This window comes from Ochotona princeps, chromosome 11 (assembly GCF_030435755.1).
Source record: "Ochotona princeps isolate mOchPri1 chromosome 11, mOchPri1.hap1, whole genome shotgun sequence".
NCBI lineage: Eukaryota > Metazoa > Chordata > Mammalia > Lagomorpha > Ochotonidae > Ochotona > Ochotona princeps.
This window is the reverse complement of record NC_080842.1, coordinates 70,125,614-70,139,672: the sequence shown is the minus strand read 5'-3', so window position 1 is coordinate 70,139,672 and position 14,059 is coordinate 70,125,614. Positions and strand designations below refer to the sequence as shown.

General features: G+C 43.3%; 1 protein-coding gene across 1 annotated transcript; it reads right to left on the bottom strand.

The window, feature by feature from the left end:
• Nucleotides 1–10,178: 10,178 nt before the first annotated feature.
• ZNF518B (zinc finger protein 518B) lies at nucleotides 10,179–13,722 on the bottom strand. The gene has a single exon (XM_004579212.2). It carries the CDS (start codon nucleotides 13,645–13,647, stop codon nucleotides 10,270–10,272), a length of 3,378 nt encoding a protein of 1,125 aa, XP_004579269.2. The 5' UTR covers nucleotides 13,648–13,722; the 3' UTR covers nucleotides 10,179–10,269.
• Between the last annotated feature and the right edge of the window lie 337 nt (nucleotides 13,723–14,059).

Genomic DNA, 14,059 nt, shown 5'->3' with positions numbered 1-14,059 from the left:
AGGCTGTTGTGGCCTGAGTGCTTGTTTCCCCCTGAATTCATATCTGAAAACCTACTCCTCAGTGTGAGGGTATTGGAGTTGGGGCCTTTGGAAGGTCATCAAGGAAGCCCTCATGAGAATAGGGCCCTTCCAGGATTAACCCCACTGAACTCCCTCCTCCCATCTTCTCCACACAAGGAGAAGGTGCCATCTAGACCCTCAACAGTCTCCAATCTCCGGCACATTGATTTTGGACTTCCCGGTTTCTCAAACTGAGAGAGAAGCTTCTGTGTTTTCTGGCTACTCAGCTCTGGCTTTCTGTTACAGGAACTGAGAACCTAAGGCAACCGCGAATGGATTTTTTTTTTTTTTTTTTTTTTTTTGAGACACAAAGACGAATCATCGGAAACGCACAGCAAGTTAAGACATCAGCATCTCCTATCAGAGTTCTGGGATCAAGGGCTCTGCTTCTGATCCAGCTTCTTGCCAGTGTGCCAGGGAGAGAGCAGATGGTGACCCAGGTACTTGGGTTCTTGTCACCAACACAGGAGACCAGGCTCCTGGCTCTAGCCTGGCCAGGGTCCCAGCTGCTGTAAGCTTTGGGACAGTGAACCAGCACACTGAAGATTTTTCCTCTCCCTCTCTTTGTCACTATGACTTTCAAATAAACGAATCTTTTTTCATAAGTTAGAGAAGAGGATCAGTTTTTGAAGAGTATCAGTGTTCATAATTTCCTAGGGATATTGAGCAGAACAAAGTAACAAAATCAACAGTAAATATGAAAAACATGTGACATCATTGTATAAATCATATCAGTATTTGAGATTCCCACAGTCTTCCTCCCTTCCATACGGTTTTCCTTTGCTAGACACCTGTCAATGATATTTCAAGAACCAGCTGACTTCCACTCCCTGCGAAAATCTGCATCAACTAAATTGGCAGTAACCCAACTCATGCTCTAATCAAATAACACAAGGACAATTCTACAGGCCAGCATTACTTACAAATAAAATTCTAATATTAGACCTGCTGAGTTTGAGATCAGGGAAGTGTAGGGTTTATCCCAGGGGTATATGGAAAATTCAACAGGAGAAAAACCTATCAAGGCAATTTATTACATTAGTTATGCAAAAGAAAGTACTCAGTGGGTTTTATACATTTGTCAAATAGAGTTATGAAAAGTTAAGCAATTTATCAAAAGAAGGAATTGCCTTAAGCTGAGTATATTCCAAAAACCTATGGCAAAACCTGTGATTTACTCCAGCTATAGGCAAGTGCCTATGTTGCCTTGTACCTAGGCCAGTGTTACATTGCTGATACATGCAGAGCCAGCATAGGTGTAGTACAGGCTGGCCTATACCATCTGCCGGGTCACATGAGAATGGGGTCTGGCTGTAGGCAAGGCGAGGCTAGGCTACAGCACCCATCAGTGAGAGCTGGAATGGGTATGGGCCAGTTGGAATAGGCTGCAGTACCTACCGTTAAGTACCAGGACTGGGGGCTGGCCATGTCAGTCTGAGTAACAGCACCACATAGCACAAGCAAAACTTAATGCTGGGTGTGGGCCTGGTAGGGTGACTTAGGGAACTTCCCTGTCAGGCCACAGTTCCTGCTGGTGAGTGTGAGACCCAGGGCTGGGAGCAAACTAGACCAGCTTGGGCTGCAGCACCCACTGGCATGTGAGTTGGGTCTGGAGATAGGCCTGGCAGGCTCAGTCCGCAGCACATACTGACATGAAAGATAGGACAGGATACAGGCCCTGCTGGGTTCGACAGCAACACTTGCCAGTTCACATGAGATGTAGGAGTGGGCCAAGCTGGGCTAGATTGCTACACCCACCAGCGAGAACTGGGATAGGACAGACTTGACTGAGCCAAACTGTAACACCTGCTGGTGAATGCTAAGACTAGGGGTTGGCCATCACAGATTGGACCACAGGACCTGCTGGCACATGCAAAACCCAGGGCTGGGAATGGGCTTGGTAGGGAAACTTCAGGGACTCCATTTCTGGGCTTCTGCTTCCATTGGTGAGTGTGAGAGCTGGGACTGGGGGTGGGTCAGGCTGACCTAGGCCACAGCATTAGCTGTCAAGTGCCTGGACCGAATGCAAGATATGTCAGACTGAACCCTGGCAGGCCTAAGATCTGGGGCTGGGAATATGCTTGGCAGGGGAACTGTGGTTACTCCTCTTCTAGGCTGTATCTATCACTGGTGAGCACAAGAACCAGGGCTGGGGGCAGGTCTGGCTAGACAAGGTGGCAACACCTCTTGGCATATGTGAGGGCTAGGTCTGGGGTTGAGTTGGGCTAGCCTAAGCTGTAGCATCCACAGGTATGCATGAGAACCAGATGTGATATAGGTTAGACCAAGCTAGGCCAGGGCAGACTGGCACGTGCAAAAAACAGGGCTGTGGTAGGCCTGGTGGGGGTTATTGAAGGTCGCCCCAATTAGGCCGCTGCACCTACTGGTATGTGTGAGGGCTGGATCTGTGGTGGGCTGGCTGGGCTGGGCCAGAGCACCTGTTAGTTAGAGTGAGACATGGGGCTGAGGTGGAACTAACCAGGCAGTTGCTTCCATTTGTATATTGGCTGGTGCAGGTGATAGACTGCACCTTACCCTGTGCTAGCTGGTGCACATAACAGTCAAGTCAGAGGTCACTGCAGGCGAGGTGTTCTGGGAACTCCCTGACTGGACCCCTGGACTGGCCACAAAGAAAATCACAGGATGTTTGGTCAGATCTTGGAGTGCATGCTTCGGGACTGGGCCTCCTCACTTGTTAATGCCTATACTGTGAGCAGCATGTCCAGATGTCCACAGGGGACATGTGGCCAACGCATCTAGGCCAGCAGGGGACAGTGACTGCTTCATTAGAGGGTGGAACAGTTGTGGCCAAGCTGTGCACATGTTCCGGGGTCTGTGCATGCATGAAGGTGGAGTCTGTCAACTAAATCTTGGAAAGATTTTTTTTTTTTCAGTCCTGAAGCAACAAAATCAACTTCTCAGAACTATCAAAACCACTCAAGTAACACCCTCAGAACATTCTTGCCCACACTGGGTCTCTAAGGTGTCGTCAGCTGACTGCCCCACCCCCAGGGGCTCAGGTAGTTGGACAGCAAAGAACAGCTCCTTTCCCTTCTTCCTCTGCAGACACAGGAGGAAAAAAAATCCTGAAACATTTGTGCCACCCAGCTTCCTTCATACCCGACCCTCCCCACCCTAATCAGAGGCCACTTGGGTGTGCAACCCTCTCACCTATATAAACAATATTTAAAAAAATTTAAAAATCTTGAAAACACAAAGTCTGTGATTTGCAATGGATTAATGTTAAAGATCTTTCTGTCCCATCCAATATTGATTTATTTGAAGCTCTAATCTATTGGCCAAATAAATAAAATGATGCCTCTCATACCCCTCCTTTAAAAATTTTACACTGGGCTCGGCAGCGTGGCCTAGTGGTTAAGGTCCTCGCCTTGATCCCATATGGCCGCTGGTTCTAATCCTGGCAGCTCCACTTCCTCTCTATCTCTCCTCCTCTCAGTATATCTGACTTTGTAATAAAAATAAATAAATCTTAAGAAAAAAAAAAGGAGCATACCTGGTAGAACTGTTTCCATTGCTGATGCACAGGAACTCAACTGAGTTTCTTAAATATTGAATTTGCATTTGGCAATTTTGCTGAGCCCTTCCATTTGTGACATAATTTTCACCCATCATCCTGGCTCTAATTAAAAATGAAGTCCATAGTTTTTATTGTTATGTGAAACTTTTCTCCAAAAATAGAGTAAGTAAATTACAACATGCTATTAGGCTGTCTCAACTTTATTACAATTTCAAATAAAAAGATGAAGAAGTGCCAACAGCTTTTCATGGGTATCAATTTTCCTTAAATGCATTCCTGATAAAATCTCAGCGGGTTTTGACAAAAGGACTTAACAGTGAATGTGGCAAAGCACCAGGTGTAACCTTCACCACCACAACCAGATTAACAGTGACTGCGACTGTCAGACCAAGCTAGGCCAGTGAATACAGCGACCCCGGATTCACAGGCATCAGTGACACCCACGTGGCCGTGCAGCGAGTCAGTGGCAGATCTCAGATGCAAAACTCAGAAAGACAGAAGCTGTACTTCCTATGGGAGGAAGTGTGTACTTCCCGATAGTGGCTATTAGGAAATAATTCACTTGGAGTTGATTTTGAGGACAGGGCTGGACCCACATCCTTTTGGCAAAGACAAGGCCTAGAACTGACAGCTGTACGCTCTTATGATGTCCACTGTGGAGATACACTTGTTTATTTTTATTAAGCTTAACATGAAAGACTGTCTTTTTGCCCTCAAGATTGACCGAGTTTCTAAATGTGTTAACACAACAATGAAAGGATTTTTAAGGTGGTCTATAAACGAAAGGTTTAAAATGGAACAGTTCAATGGTAAAACCAACCAAGGATCCCAGTTAGCTAACCACAGAAAAATGCAACTGTTCAATAAACATTTAAACATGCATTATCTCACTAGCAATCACTGTTCAGCTTTCACATCTGTGCGATCTGCAGCTGGGCCTCTGCGCCACTCTATTACTTTATGTTGTGATTCTTTGGTTGGTTCTCTGACATCTTACTGATGACACAGGTAAGTACAGGGAGGCACCACAGCAATAGTTATAAGCTCTAATGTCTTAAGTAGAGACCACATTGCATCTTGCAGTATTACTAAATATTACATCAAAGCTTCTGTTCATCTTCACCAATCCTAATTATTAGACAGTATCCCACAGCCATCAGACTGGCACATTGCTTCTCAGACGTGCAATTGCCATTTCTGCTCCTCCAGCATGGATCTTACGGCCCAGGGTGTTGGATATTGTATTTACCAATATGCTTCTGCACACACACACGGTGGTGTGGCACAGGCCTTTACAGAGGTCATGAAAGTGGTTTTTGGCAATGGCTGCGAGTACAAGTGTAGTATATGGTTTCCCACTGCTGGAGTGGCTCTACTTTTCTTGACCTTTCCATTGTGAGAGACATCCATGCAGTTCACATAGTACAGCTTCATTAGCCTTGGCCTTTATGGATCCACGCTGGACATGTAGTGTGAGTGAAAAACATCTATGTGGCTGAACAACTAGCACTGTAAAAGAAATAACTTAAGTTCACGTACAATGAAGTTCTCTTGGTTATGACCTAAAAATGGAGTTGTTGGACATTAATACAGAAGTGTGGCATTGAATTCACATTCCTTAAACATGAGTTAGGGAAGCCTAGATTATCCTAGTTTTAGATGCAGAAATAGAATGTTTCCCATTAAGAAGCTCCAAGTAAACTGTGCTACTCATATGGCAGACATTGGCAAAAGAACACTTGAAATCTGGCTAGGGCAATTCAGGAACTACAATAATTAAAACTGGAGCATTGCAAACTTTCCATTAAATAGTGTTTAGTGCTTTCATAGAACTGCTTTTACTAACCGAAATTTTAACATTAAAATTGCAGTACACTGCAACTCTAAAATGCATATCAAGTTCCCAAACTTTGTAAAAGAAAGGATATTTCATTAATCTTATAACAAATGGCTTAAATGTTTTAGATCTATTGAGTCAAATGAAACACTTAGTTTTACCCGTTCCTTTTATTCTTTAAATGTAGCTACACTTGGGCTTACATTTTATTTCAACAGTGCTGTCCTAGGCTAAAACCAACATCCTGAGGATGGCCTCACTTTGCAGCGAGTATTTGCTCGGTACTGACATCTACGGCAACTCAGCGTCACCGATGGCAGTGACACACGCTGAGTGCAAAGGGCTTTGCAGATGAGAGTAGTGCGGTGCACTTCCAGGCTCATGTCGATCTGCTAAATGGTTTCTTACATATATATGATTAGTGACTGCCACTTAGAGCTACAGTCTTGTGTCTTTCTGCCCAACTTCCCATTCCATTGGTCACACACATTAGTCAATACTTTCTTTAAAAAACTCAAAAGGAGCTACTCAGGAAGGAGACTCATAGTGCCACACCGGAAGTCCCACAAGTCTGCTGTGAAGAGGGCAATCACTGGATGAGGCAGAAAGCAAAGGAAATAGGCTGAACTTGGCTTTAATCTACCTTCTCAGGTCATCCCCAATGGCCTAAAAACCTCCCACTCTACTTCCTCAATATAAGAATCTGATCAAGTTTCCATCTTTAATCCATCCATCAGTAAAACTGAATCCACGGGGGTTTAAATGTCTGAGCCAGAAAGTTTAACTCTTGTTCAAATCTTATACAATGTCATAGCCATCCATGGTAGTACACACTTCATGCATATCCTCTAGGGTTCTTATCTGACCTCTGCTTGCTCAGCAGACACAAAGTGAGTTGCACTAACTAATCCTACAGAAATTAACAATCACTCATTTCAAGTCAGAAAAATAATCAGCCAAATTAACTTCTCCTCAAGGTAATCAGTAGTTATAAAATTCTCCTTTCCCCTTTTGATTGCCTGGGCTTTAGTGAAGAAAAAAAATTAAGCACACTCTTCAAATATTCTCATACTCTTTCCCTTCCACACTTGTGGAATCCCGTGTCACGGACCAACTAATTGTAACTGGAGAGGCGACATCAGGAATGCAACTACAATCACATGCCCAGGAGTCTCAACAACCGTCTAGGAACTCTCCACCCAGTCACCTCTCCCACTCAAGGCTAGCCAGTGTTGGGCTCCCTCTTGTCTGTCTTGGCCTGAATTCCCTGTATGGGCCAGCAGTTGTTGGGCAGTTGCCAGGCTCCCTCTTGTCTTAGGCCTGAAAATTCCCCCTACGGTCCACCCCAGTCTTTCTCATCGTGGTCCGTCCTTCTCATCCTAGTCGCTCTTTTTGTCCGTTGTCCTAGCTTTTACTGGCTACTTTTATATCGTTCTCCACCAATCAGTTCTCCCGTAGGTCCACTTGGCACTACGTGACAGGCCAGTAGCAATGACATAATCGCAGCGAGGGCATTAGCCTATCCCTGTGACTTCCTGTTTACCTGATGGAGAGACCAACTCCGCCTCCTGGCCCTGGGCCAGCCGCCATCTTGCAACGGCCCCTACCAATCCCAGGAGCGGCTTTAGCACCCAGCTCCCCACACCACAGAAAGAAGGGCGACTGCTTCTACACCCCACCCTCTGCTGGGTCAGCTATCATTGCAGCAAAATAGCAGCTGCTGCTTTCCAAACTAGCACCACTTGCAAAATGTAGCCAAAGCAGCTCATAAGTTACTTGCCTGCCCTCTGGGTATGCAAGTTCAGAATACACCTTCAGGGGATTCAAGCCATCTGTTGCAGGGAACAATACCTTTGTGTGATTCAGAAATGAATCATACAAGATCAGCTGTGCCACTGACGGCCAGAAATGAAAGGACAGGAAAACTTTACTCTTTATTTGATAAAATTTGTGCCAACTTCTACATCTATACACAAATGTTTCCAAACCAGAGCAGCAGACACACTGTTAACACAAGAAACTATAATGCTTTAAACATGGTAAGGTTTTATTTTCTGCTCATATATATTACATATTCAAAAATTACTCAAAAGGCTCAGCAACATCTTCTCTTCATTTGGTAGGATGGCTTCTACATGTCCAAAGGAGGATAGAGCCGTGGATGGTGAATACATTGCTTAGTTCAGCAAATAGCATTTGGCCCAGAACAGGGCTCACAAAATGTTGTGGGCTGGGGCTAAAAATGTGAATAAAATATAATCTATTTGAATGTAAACAGAGTCAGTGTTGCTTTTATTAAAAACAAAACTTGTACTCTATTTGTCTATCATAAATATAACGAGGTCATCTCATTTCCGGTTCCCAAAAGTAAGAAAACCTACTTCAAAAATAAGCTTAAAATGGTTCTGTTAGTACTATTAACAAAATGCAACGACTGGAGGCCCTTCACAACCAAGGTGAGAGTAACCAATACTCGGCACAGCTTTGCCCCTCCTCCCTCCAATTGTTAGATGCTCATTATGTTTATATACATGTTAAGCTATTTTCTAAATTTCTTTATTAGGGAAGATAATAACCACATTTGTCTCCCCACTTTTATGACTTGCAGGAACTCCTTAATTTTATAAAGTACTATAGTTATAAAAATTCCCCAAACTTCTGCTACATATTCTACTCACAAAGTTCAGCTGCACAAGTACGTAAGTTGTTTGAGTTCACACTCGAAAACTGGCTGATGCTGCATGACGTTTTTCGTATCGACATTTAACACGAACCTGACTCATGGTCTAGCCAGTCAGAAAAAAAAATCCACTCAACAGGGAGACGGAGAAAAACAAAAGAAACACATCCTTCCCTGTTGTTAGTTTCTTAGGGGTAGTCTCCCACGCTGGAAGGCAACAAGGGTAAAGCCTCAGAATGTTCTTCACCATGCATCAGCACCGAATGAAAACACACAAGGACGCAGTGACACAGCGAGTCCCCTGGGGTTTCTGTTTGTTCATTCAAACCAGAGCCGCCACTTACTGTGCTTTCATTTCCTAAAAACATGATCAGAACACTATAAAAATCTACTTCCAAAATAAATTACTTTTAGAATATAAAACATTTTACATTCTTCTAGTCCACACTGTAAAATAGGAAAACAGTTGATTCAATATTCACATGGTAAAAAATATGAATACATATAAAAGATGTAAATTTAAGTAAATACCAACTTAATAATCATGTATTCAATCGCAAATAAGAAATGTGATCTAATGCAAACCAACTATAAAGGAGTATAATCCCACCTATTAGGTAACTTAAGACTTTTCCATGTGAGAAAAATCAGGATTTTCTGACTACTTGACTGAAAGCATTGCGTTTCCAGATGTTAGCAGTTTGACTCACTGCATCCAGTCCCACTAAGGAGAGTCCTCAAAAGGAAGCAGTTCGGGGTGGCTGGTGGCTGTGCTGTGTTCAGTGACTGGCTTTGTGAACAAGTGAGGTCTTGCGTTCAATCCTGCATTGCACATGCCACGCCTTTCACAGCACGCCTGAGCTTTGCCTATGCAGAAGGTAGACTTTTTCCTTCTGCTTAGACTATCCTGACATCTGTTCAGGGAGAGGGCAAGTGGAATGAATGCTTTCCCACGATGGCTGAGCAACAGGGAAAGCATGGCTGACGGCAACGCGCAGCACTTCATTGCCAGCAACGAGACTCAGTAATACTGTCCTCATCACCCTAGCAAAGGCAGCAAGGCATTTCCATTTTGCTGATTCCATTAGTTTTATTAGTTAAGGTGCTTCAAAAGCACAGAAGGCAAATGGGCAGAGATGAGTAGGGAAGCTGTCCCAATCCACCCAGACTGTATAGGAAAAAAATGGTTGAGAGACTAAGTTGTGACCTGGGAAGCAGAGTCCACGGTCTGCCGTTACAGGCAACATCAACCAGTGGCTTGCGGACGAATTCCCAAATGAAAATTAAGTCGTGCAATTCCTTTCACAACCTTTTTTGCAAGCTGACTTCGAACTATCTTCCCAGTGTTTATTTAAGAAGTCGACTTCCTCTTATGTTGGCCACTTCCTTTGTCTGTGGCAGTGGTGAATGCAAAGACTTATTTTTAAATATTTTTCTATGGAAGCCATCAAGTTTTTGTTTGTAAAAGGGCATGATCCCTAGCCAATTATCATAAACCAAGATTTTTAAACGAAAGGTTAAATCCTTAAAGTATTTTTGTTCAGCTCCTAACACTTTTTGAAGCAGCAAATCCAGACAATTCCTTGGGACCGTTTTTTAAAACAGCGAACAAAAGCAAGACTACTATACTAGAACTTCCCTAAATATTACAGATTGGGGGTAGGATTTTAAAAAAATGGACATTTTACTATAACCAAATTTAAGGTACTAACAGACACAATATAACTTATGTAATAAATATTCAGGAGATGAGTTAGAGCAAAAAGCAAGTGGATGTGCACATCCAGACATAAGTTTAATCCTTCAGCAGCATTTATATAAAACATTCTCGACTTGCCCCTCTGAATTAGAAAAAGTGTCTATCTACTTGGAAATAGGGGTGCTACACAAAGAATTCAGATACTCCTGAAGGAAACTGCTGGAAACTTTCACATCCTCTCACCACAAAAACACGTGTCCATTAATTTGTGCGCATAACTTCAGGGGCTTCCAACACCTTCTGAAGTCCAGTCACAAAGCTCAGGTTAAGAGCTTTCCACATTGCTAAAGGGGATCTGATCTTCTCATTTCTTTCATCTTTATTTCTCCTACTAAATCTGGAACAGGCATCTCAAACCACGGGGGAAAAAACTGCTTCAAGGACCCAATTTCTGCTCATTTGCCACTGGAAGAAAGAACATCCCAGTCTCTAGTTGCTTCTATCAAATGTCGTTGGCCATGACTCATCCACTCTTCCTGGTCTTCATAAAGCCGCCCACAAAACCAGCACTTAAAAATACACTGTGACGAGTCATCAGGCAAGGAATCCACTACCTGGTAGTTGTTTTTATGCACTTTTTTAAGCTTCATTTTCAACATCATTTGCCTTTTAATCTGATTAGCTTCCTCCACATTCTGATAGGTAAGCCGGACATGATGCCTTCGGATGCCGAGCTGACACCTTGTCCTCTCCGATAAAACAACTTTGAGGACATTGCCTTTATACTTATTGATTACCTTCATGACGTTGGTCACTTCTGGTGAGTCAACATCGGGGTGGTTTAACACAATGACTGGCTGATTCCGACGCGGACATTTAATCAACTGATCTGGCTTAGCAGCGATCAGTCGAAGCTGCCGCGCAACCTGAAAAATTGAAGGATCCTTGAGACAGCGGCTAGGATCAGCCTGAACCTTGCTTTTCTTCTTGGATGAGTTTACTTGTCTGATTTTATTTCTACTTGTGGGAAAATTTCTGGAAAGCAGTTTTCCCTGTTTATTTAGTTCACTGCTTCCTTGCTGTCCATGAGTAGCGCCCGGTTTTTTAGAGGTGGTGCCACAGTGAACAGCACTCTCTTTTCTTGGTTTAGGACGAAGAGATGTCTCAGGACCTCGGGACATGTCTATGGGCCTAGCTTCACAGCTCAAAGCCTGTAGGTCTGAGTTGGTCTGTGTTACAGGGCAGAATGGAACTGGACTTCTTAACTGTGCTTCACTGCAGGGTATGCCGACAGGTGCTTCACACGTGGCCTCTATGATCTGAGCATCCTCGGACGAATTGAGCACCCTCAACACAGCTCCTTTGGGGATCAAAACTGGAGTAGCGACATGAGGTTTCCTGGTCACTCTGCCTTCGGTTTTCCCGTCGCAGCCATCTATACACTTTGGATATATCTGTGGATGACTAAGCTGTTCACTGCCAGTATCACTGTCACCATCCTTGGCCTTGTGGAGAGCACCTGCAGAAGGGTCAGGGCCAGCGACAGACACATTAATTTCGCGGACACTTTCAGGACTAGCTTTCGAAGTTATCTTGGATGCCTGCCCTACCGAACGACGATGTGCATTATTTGCAGCCAATGATGAAGGCTTGCCACAGGACTCAATCAACTGAGCTATCTTTCTGCGCAGCAGTTCAATCGACTTTATTTTGGAGGTTGAACTGTTCCACTTAACACCCTCAGGGACATTTTCAGATCCAGAACTCAGAGAGAATACTGATGAGATGACTGGACCATCAAAAGTGTCTTTAGTCCTCTCAGAGTCCTTTAATTCCAAAGATTTCTCTCCGGCCTGTTGAGATTTCAACCCATCTCCCCCATGTAGGTTTACAGGGGAACATTCACTTTTATGCTGAGAGGAAACTGGGCCTGTATTTGAAACTGCTTTTTGTTCTTCTGTCTTTCTACTAGAAGAAATTGCTTTTACTAGACTGCTAATCTTACTTCTGGACTCTCTGTCACTCTCCTTTAAAGGCAATGAACCTTTTTCTCCAGAAAAGGAAATGGCTGGAGGTGATGCAAGAGGAAATAAGTGCTGTGAATCAGCAGGCAAATTTCTTCCATCTTCAGCCCAAGAAAGGGCAGCTGTATATGCAACTGGGTTTGAGGTACCACCAAGATTACATAAAACACTGTTTTTCACTATAGATGCTGGAGAATGACCTTTTAAGGAAAGAGAAGAAAGGGAAATTCTATGTGGATACAAACTGGTTTTTTTCTGCAAATCCTCCATTGTATCAGACTTGAAAAAGGACTCTCCAGGGTTGTGCACACTGGAATTTGACATGAAAAAATCACAAGACTTAAACCATTTAACATTCTTCAGCTGTTTCTGAACCGAAGATTGAAGACCATTAATGTCTACAATTTTCCCAACATCCCCTTCGATTGTTAATGATTTTGTTTTTTCTGCAGAAACCACTGTTTGTTCACTTGAAGCCCTCTGTTTACCCATATGATCTGAATTACTTCCTTTATCTTTACTGGCTTCAAGGCAGCTATTTCCCTCCAGTGGAAACAATTTCAGAACCAGCTGCTGTGTTCCATTGACAACCTTCACATCTATCAGCTGCGCTAGACAGTTTGCTGGGACAACAAGTTCTGCTGGTGCCACTACCGTTAATGGCATTCCTGGCTGAACAGGCTCTTTAGCAGGGGACAACACTTCCACTTCCACGCTTTTGTTCTCTAACAGACCGACTTCATTTGGCTCAGACATTGTCACTTTATCTGGAATACACACTACATCCTTCTGGTATTCCTTTGGTTCAGGCAACACCATAATATTGTGCATTTTGTCTTTACTTGTATGGATAGAGAATCTTGCAAGTTGATCTGATAACTTGTTTTGAAACGCAGTCCTGGGATTGGAAGCTTTTAAAAGCTCTGTGTTTTGCTTTGAAGCATTGGTTCTTTTCGGCTCCAGCTTGGCGACAGTTCGGAAGGGCCTCTTTGCGCCCGCTCGCTCATGGACTCTCTTCCTGTGCTTGACAATATAATCGTTTCTGATAGCACCGTAGTCACAATATTCACACCGATAGGGGAATACACCTGTGTGCTTCACCAAATGCCGCTGGAACTCTCCTTTAGTGTATGAAATGTAGCTGCAGTGAGAGCAGATGAATTTAATCTCCTCATGTTGGAGCATGTGCTTTCTGTACTGCAGAGGGTCCTTGGTGGAAAACCGACACTTGTCACAGTAGTACTTGCCTGGTTTAAAGTTCCTTACCTTAAATTTGCTACTATTGACAGGACTTGAGATGGTTTCGGTTTCATTTCCAAAATGAGTCGCACTGGGATTACCGCTGACAAATGGCAAATGGAGAGGAGTCGCATCAAGGTTGCATTTGAAGCAGATATATTTGTCTTCCTTTGGACTTTGCCCAGTGCCCTTTTTCAAATCTCGAAGAGGGATTCTGTGAACACTTTTGCATTTTATGCATGTAGCGATGGTCATCATCGCCTCAGCCTCCGAACCTTGATACAAAAGGGTTTGCGCTTCTTGTCTATCTGGTCGAGTTGCTCGATTGGCGTCGGGTTGTTTGGGTGACATGGTCAAGGAATTAGGTCCACCCTTCATTTGTGTAGTGTATAACTGTTCTCCAATATCCTTCATCTTCTTTATCTGCATGTCTAAAGAGCCGATTGAAAAAAAGATCTCACGCGATAAAATCCTCTGTAGGCATTCTTCAATACAGACCAGCAGGGCAGCAGCCGTTTCCTGGGTGAATACTTGGCAGCCTTCCACAATACTATAGGAAGACAAAATCATAAAGCATGATTACTACAAACACTTAAGGCTAGCTAAGCTATTACCAAATTGTAAGCTAAATCTCAACATGTGATCTTAAACTCAAATTATAGTAACACATGTGAATGAAACAAGAGCTGGCAAACAAGCCTAAATTGAAAACATTTCAAACTCTGCTACCTAGAACTAGAAATTACCAGGTTAGACAAGTATAGACTGACACATCAGAATGACAACATAACAGCAACCATTTTAGTACAATCTTCCATCAGGGAAAGTCATTTTACAACACCAATGTGCACATCCTACATTTTCATAGGTATAATTTCATATTGGTCCCAGAAAAATTTTGTATAAGACACTGTCAGTCCAGTTTTTGAATATATATTATCAAATAGTAGAGCTGGGTGTTTGGACCTGTTTTCAATATGTT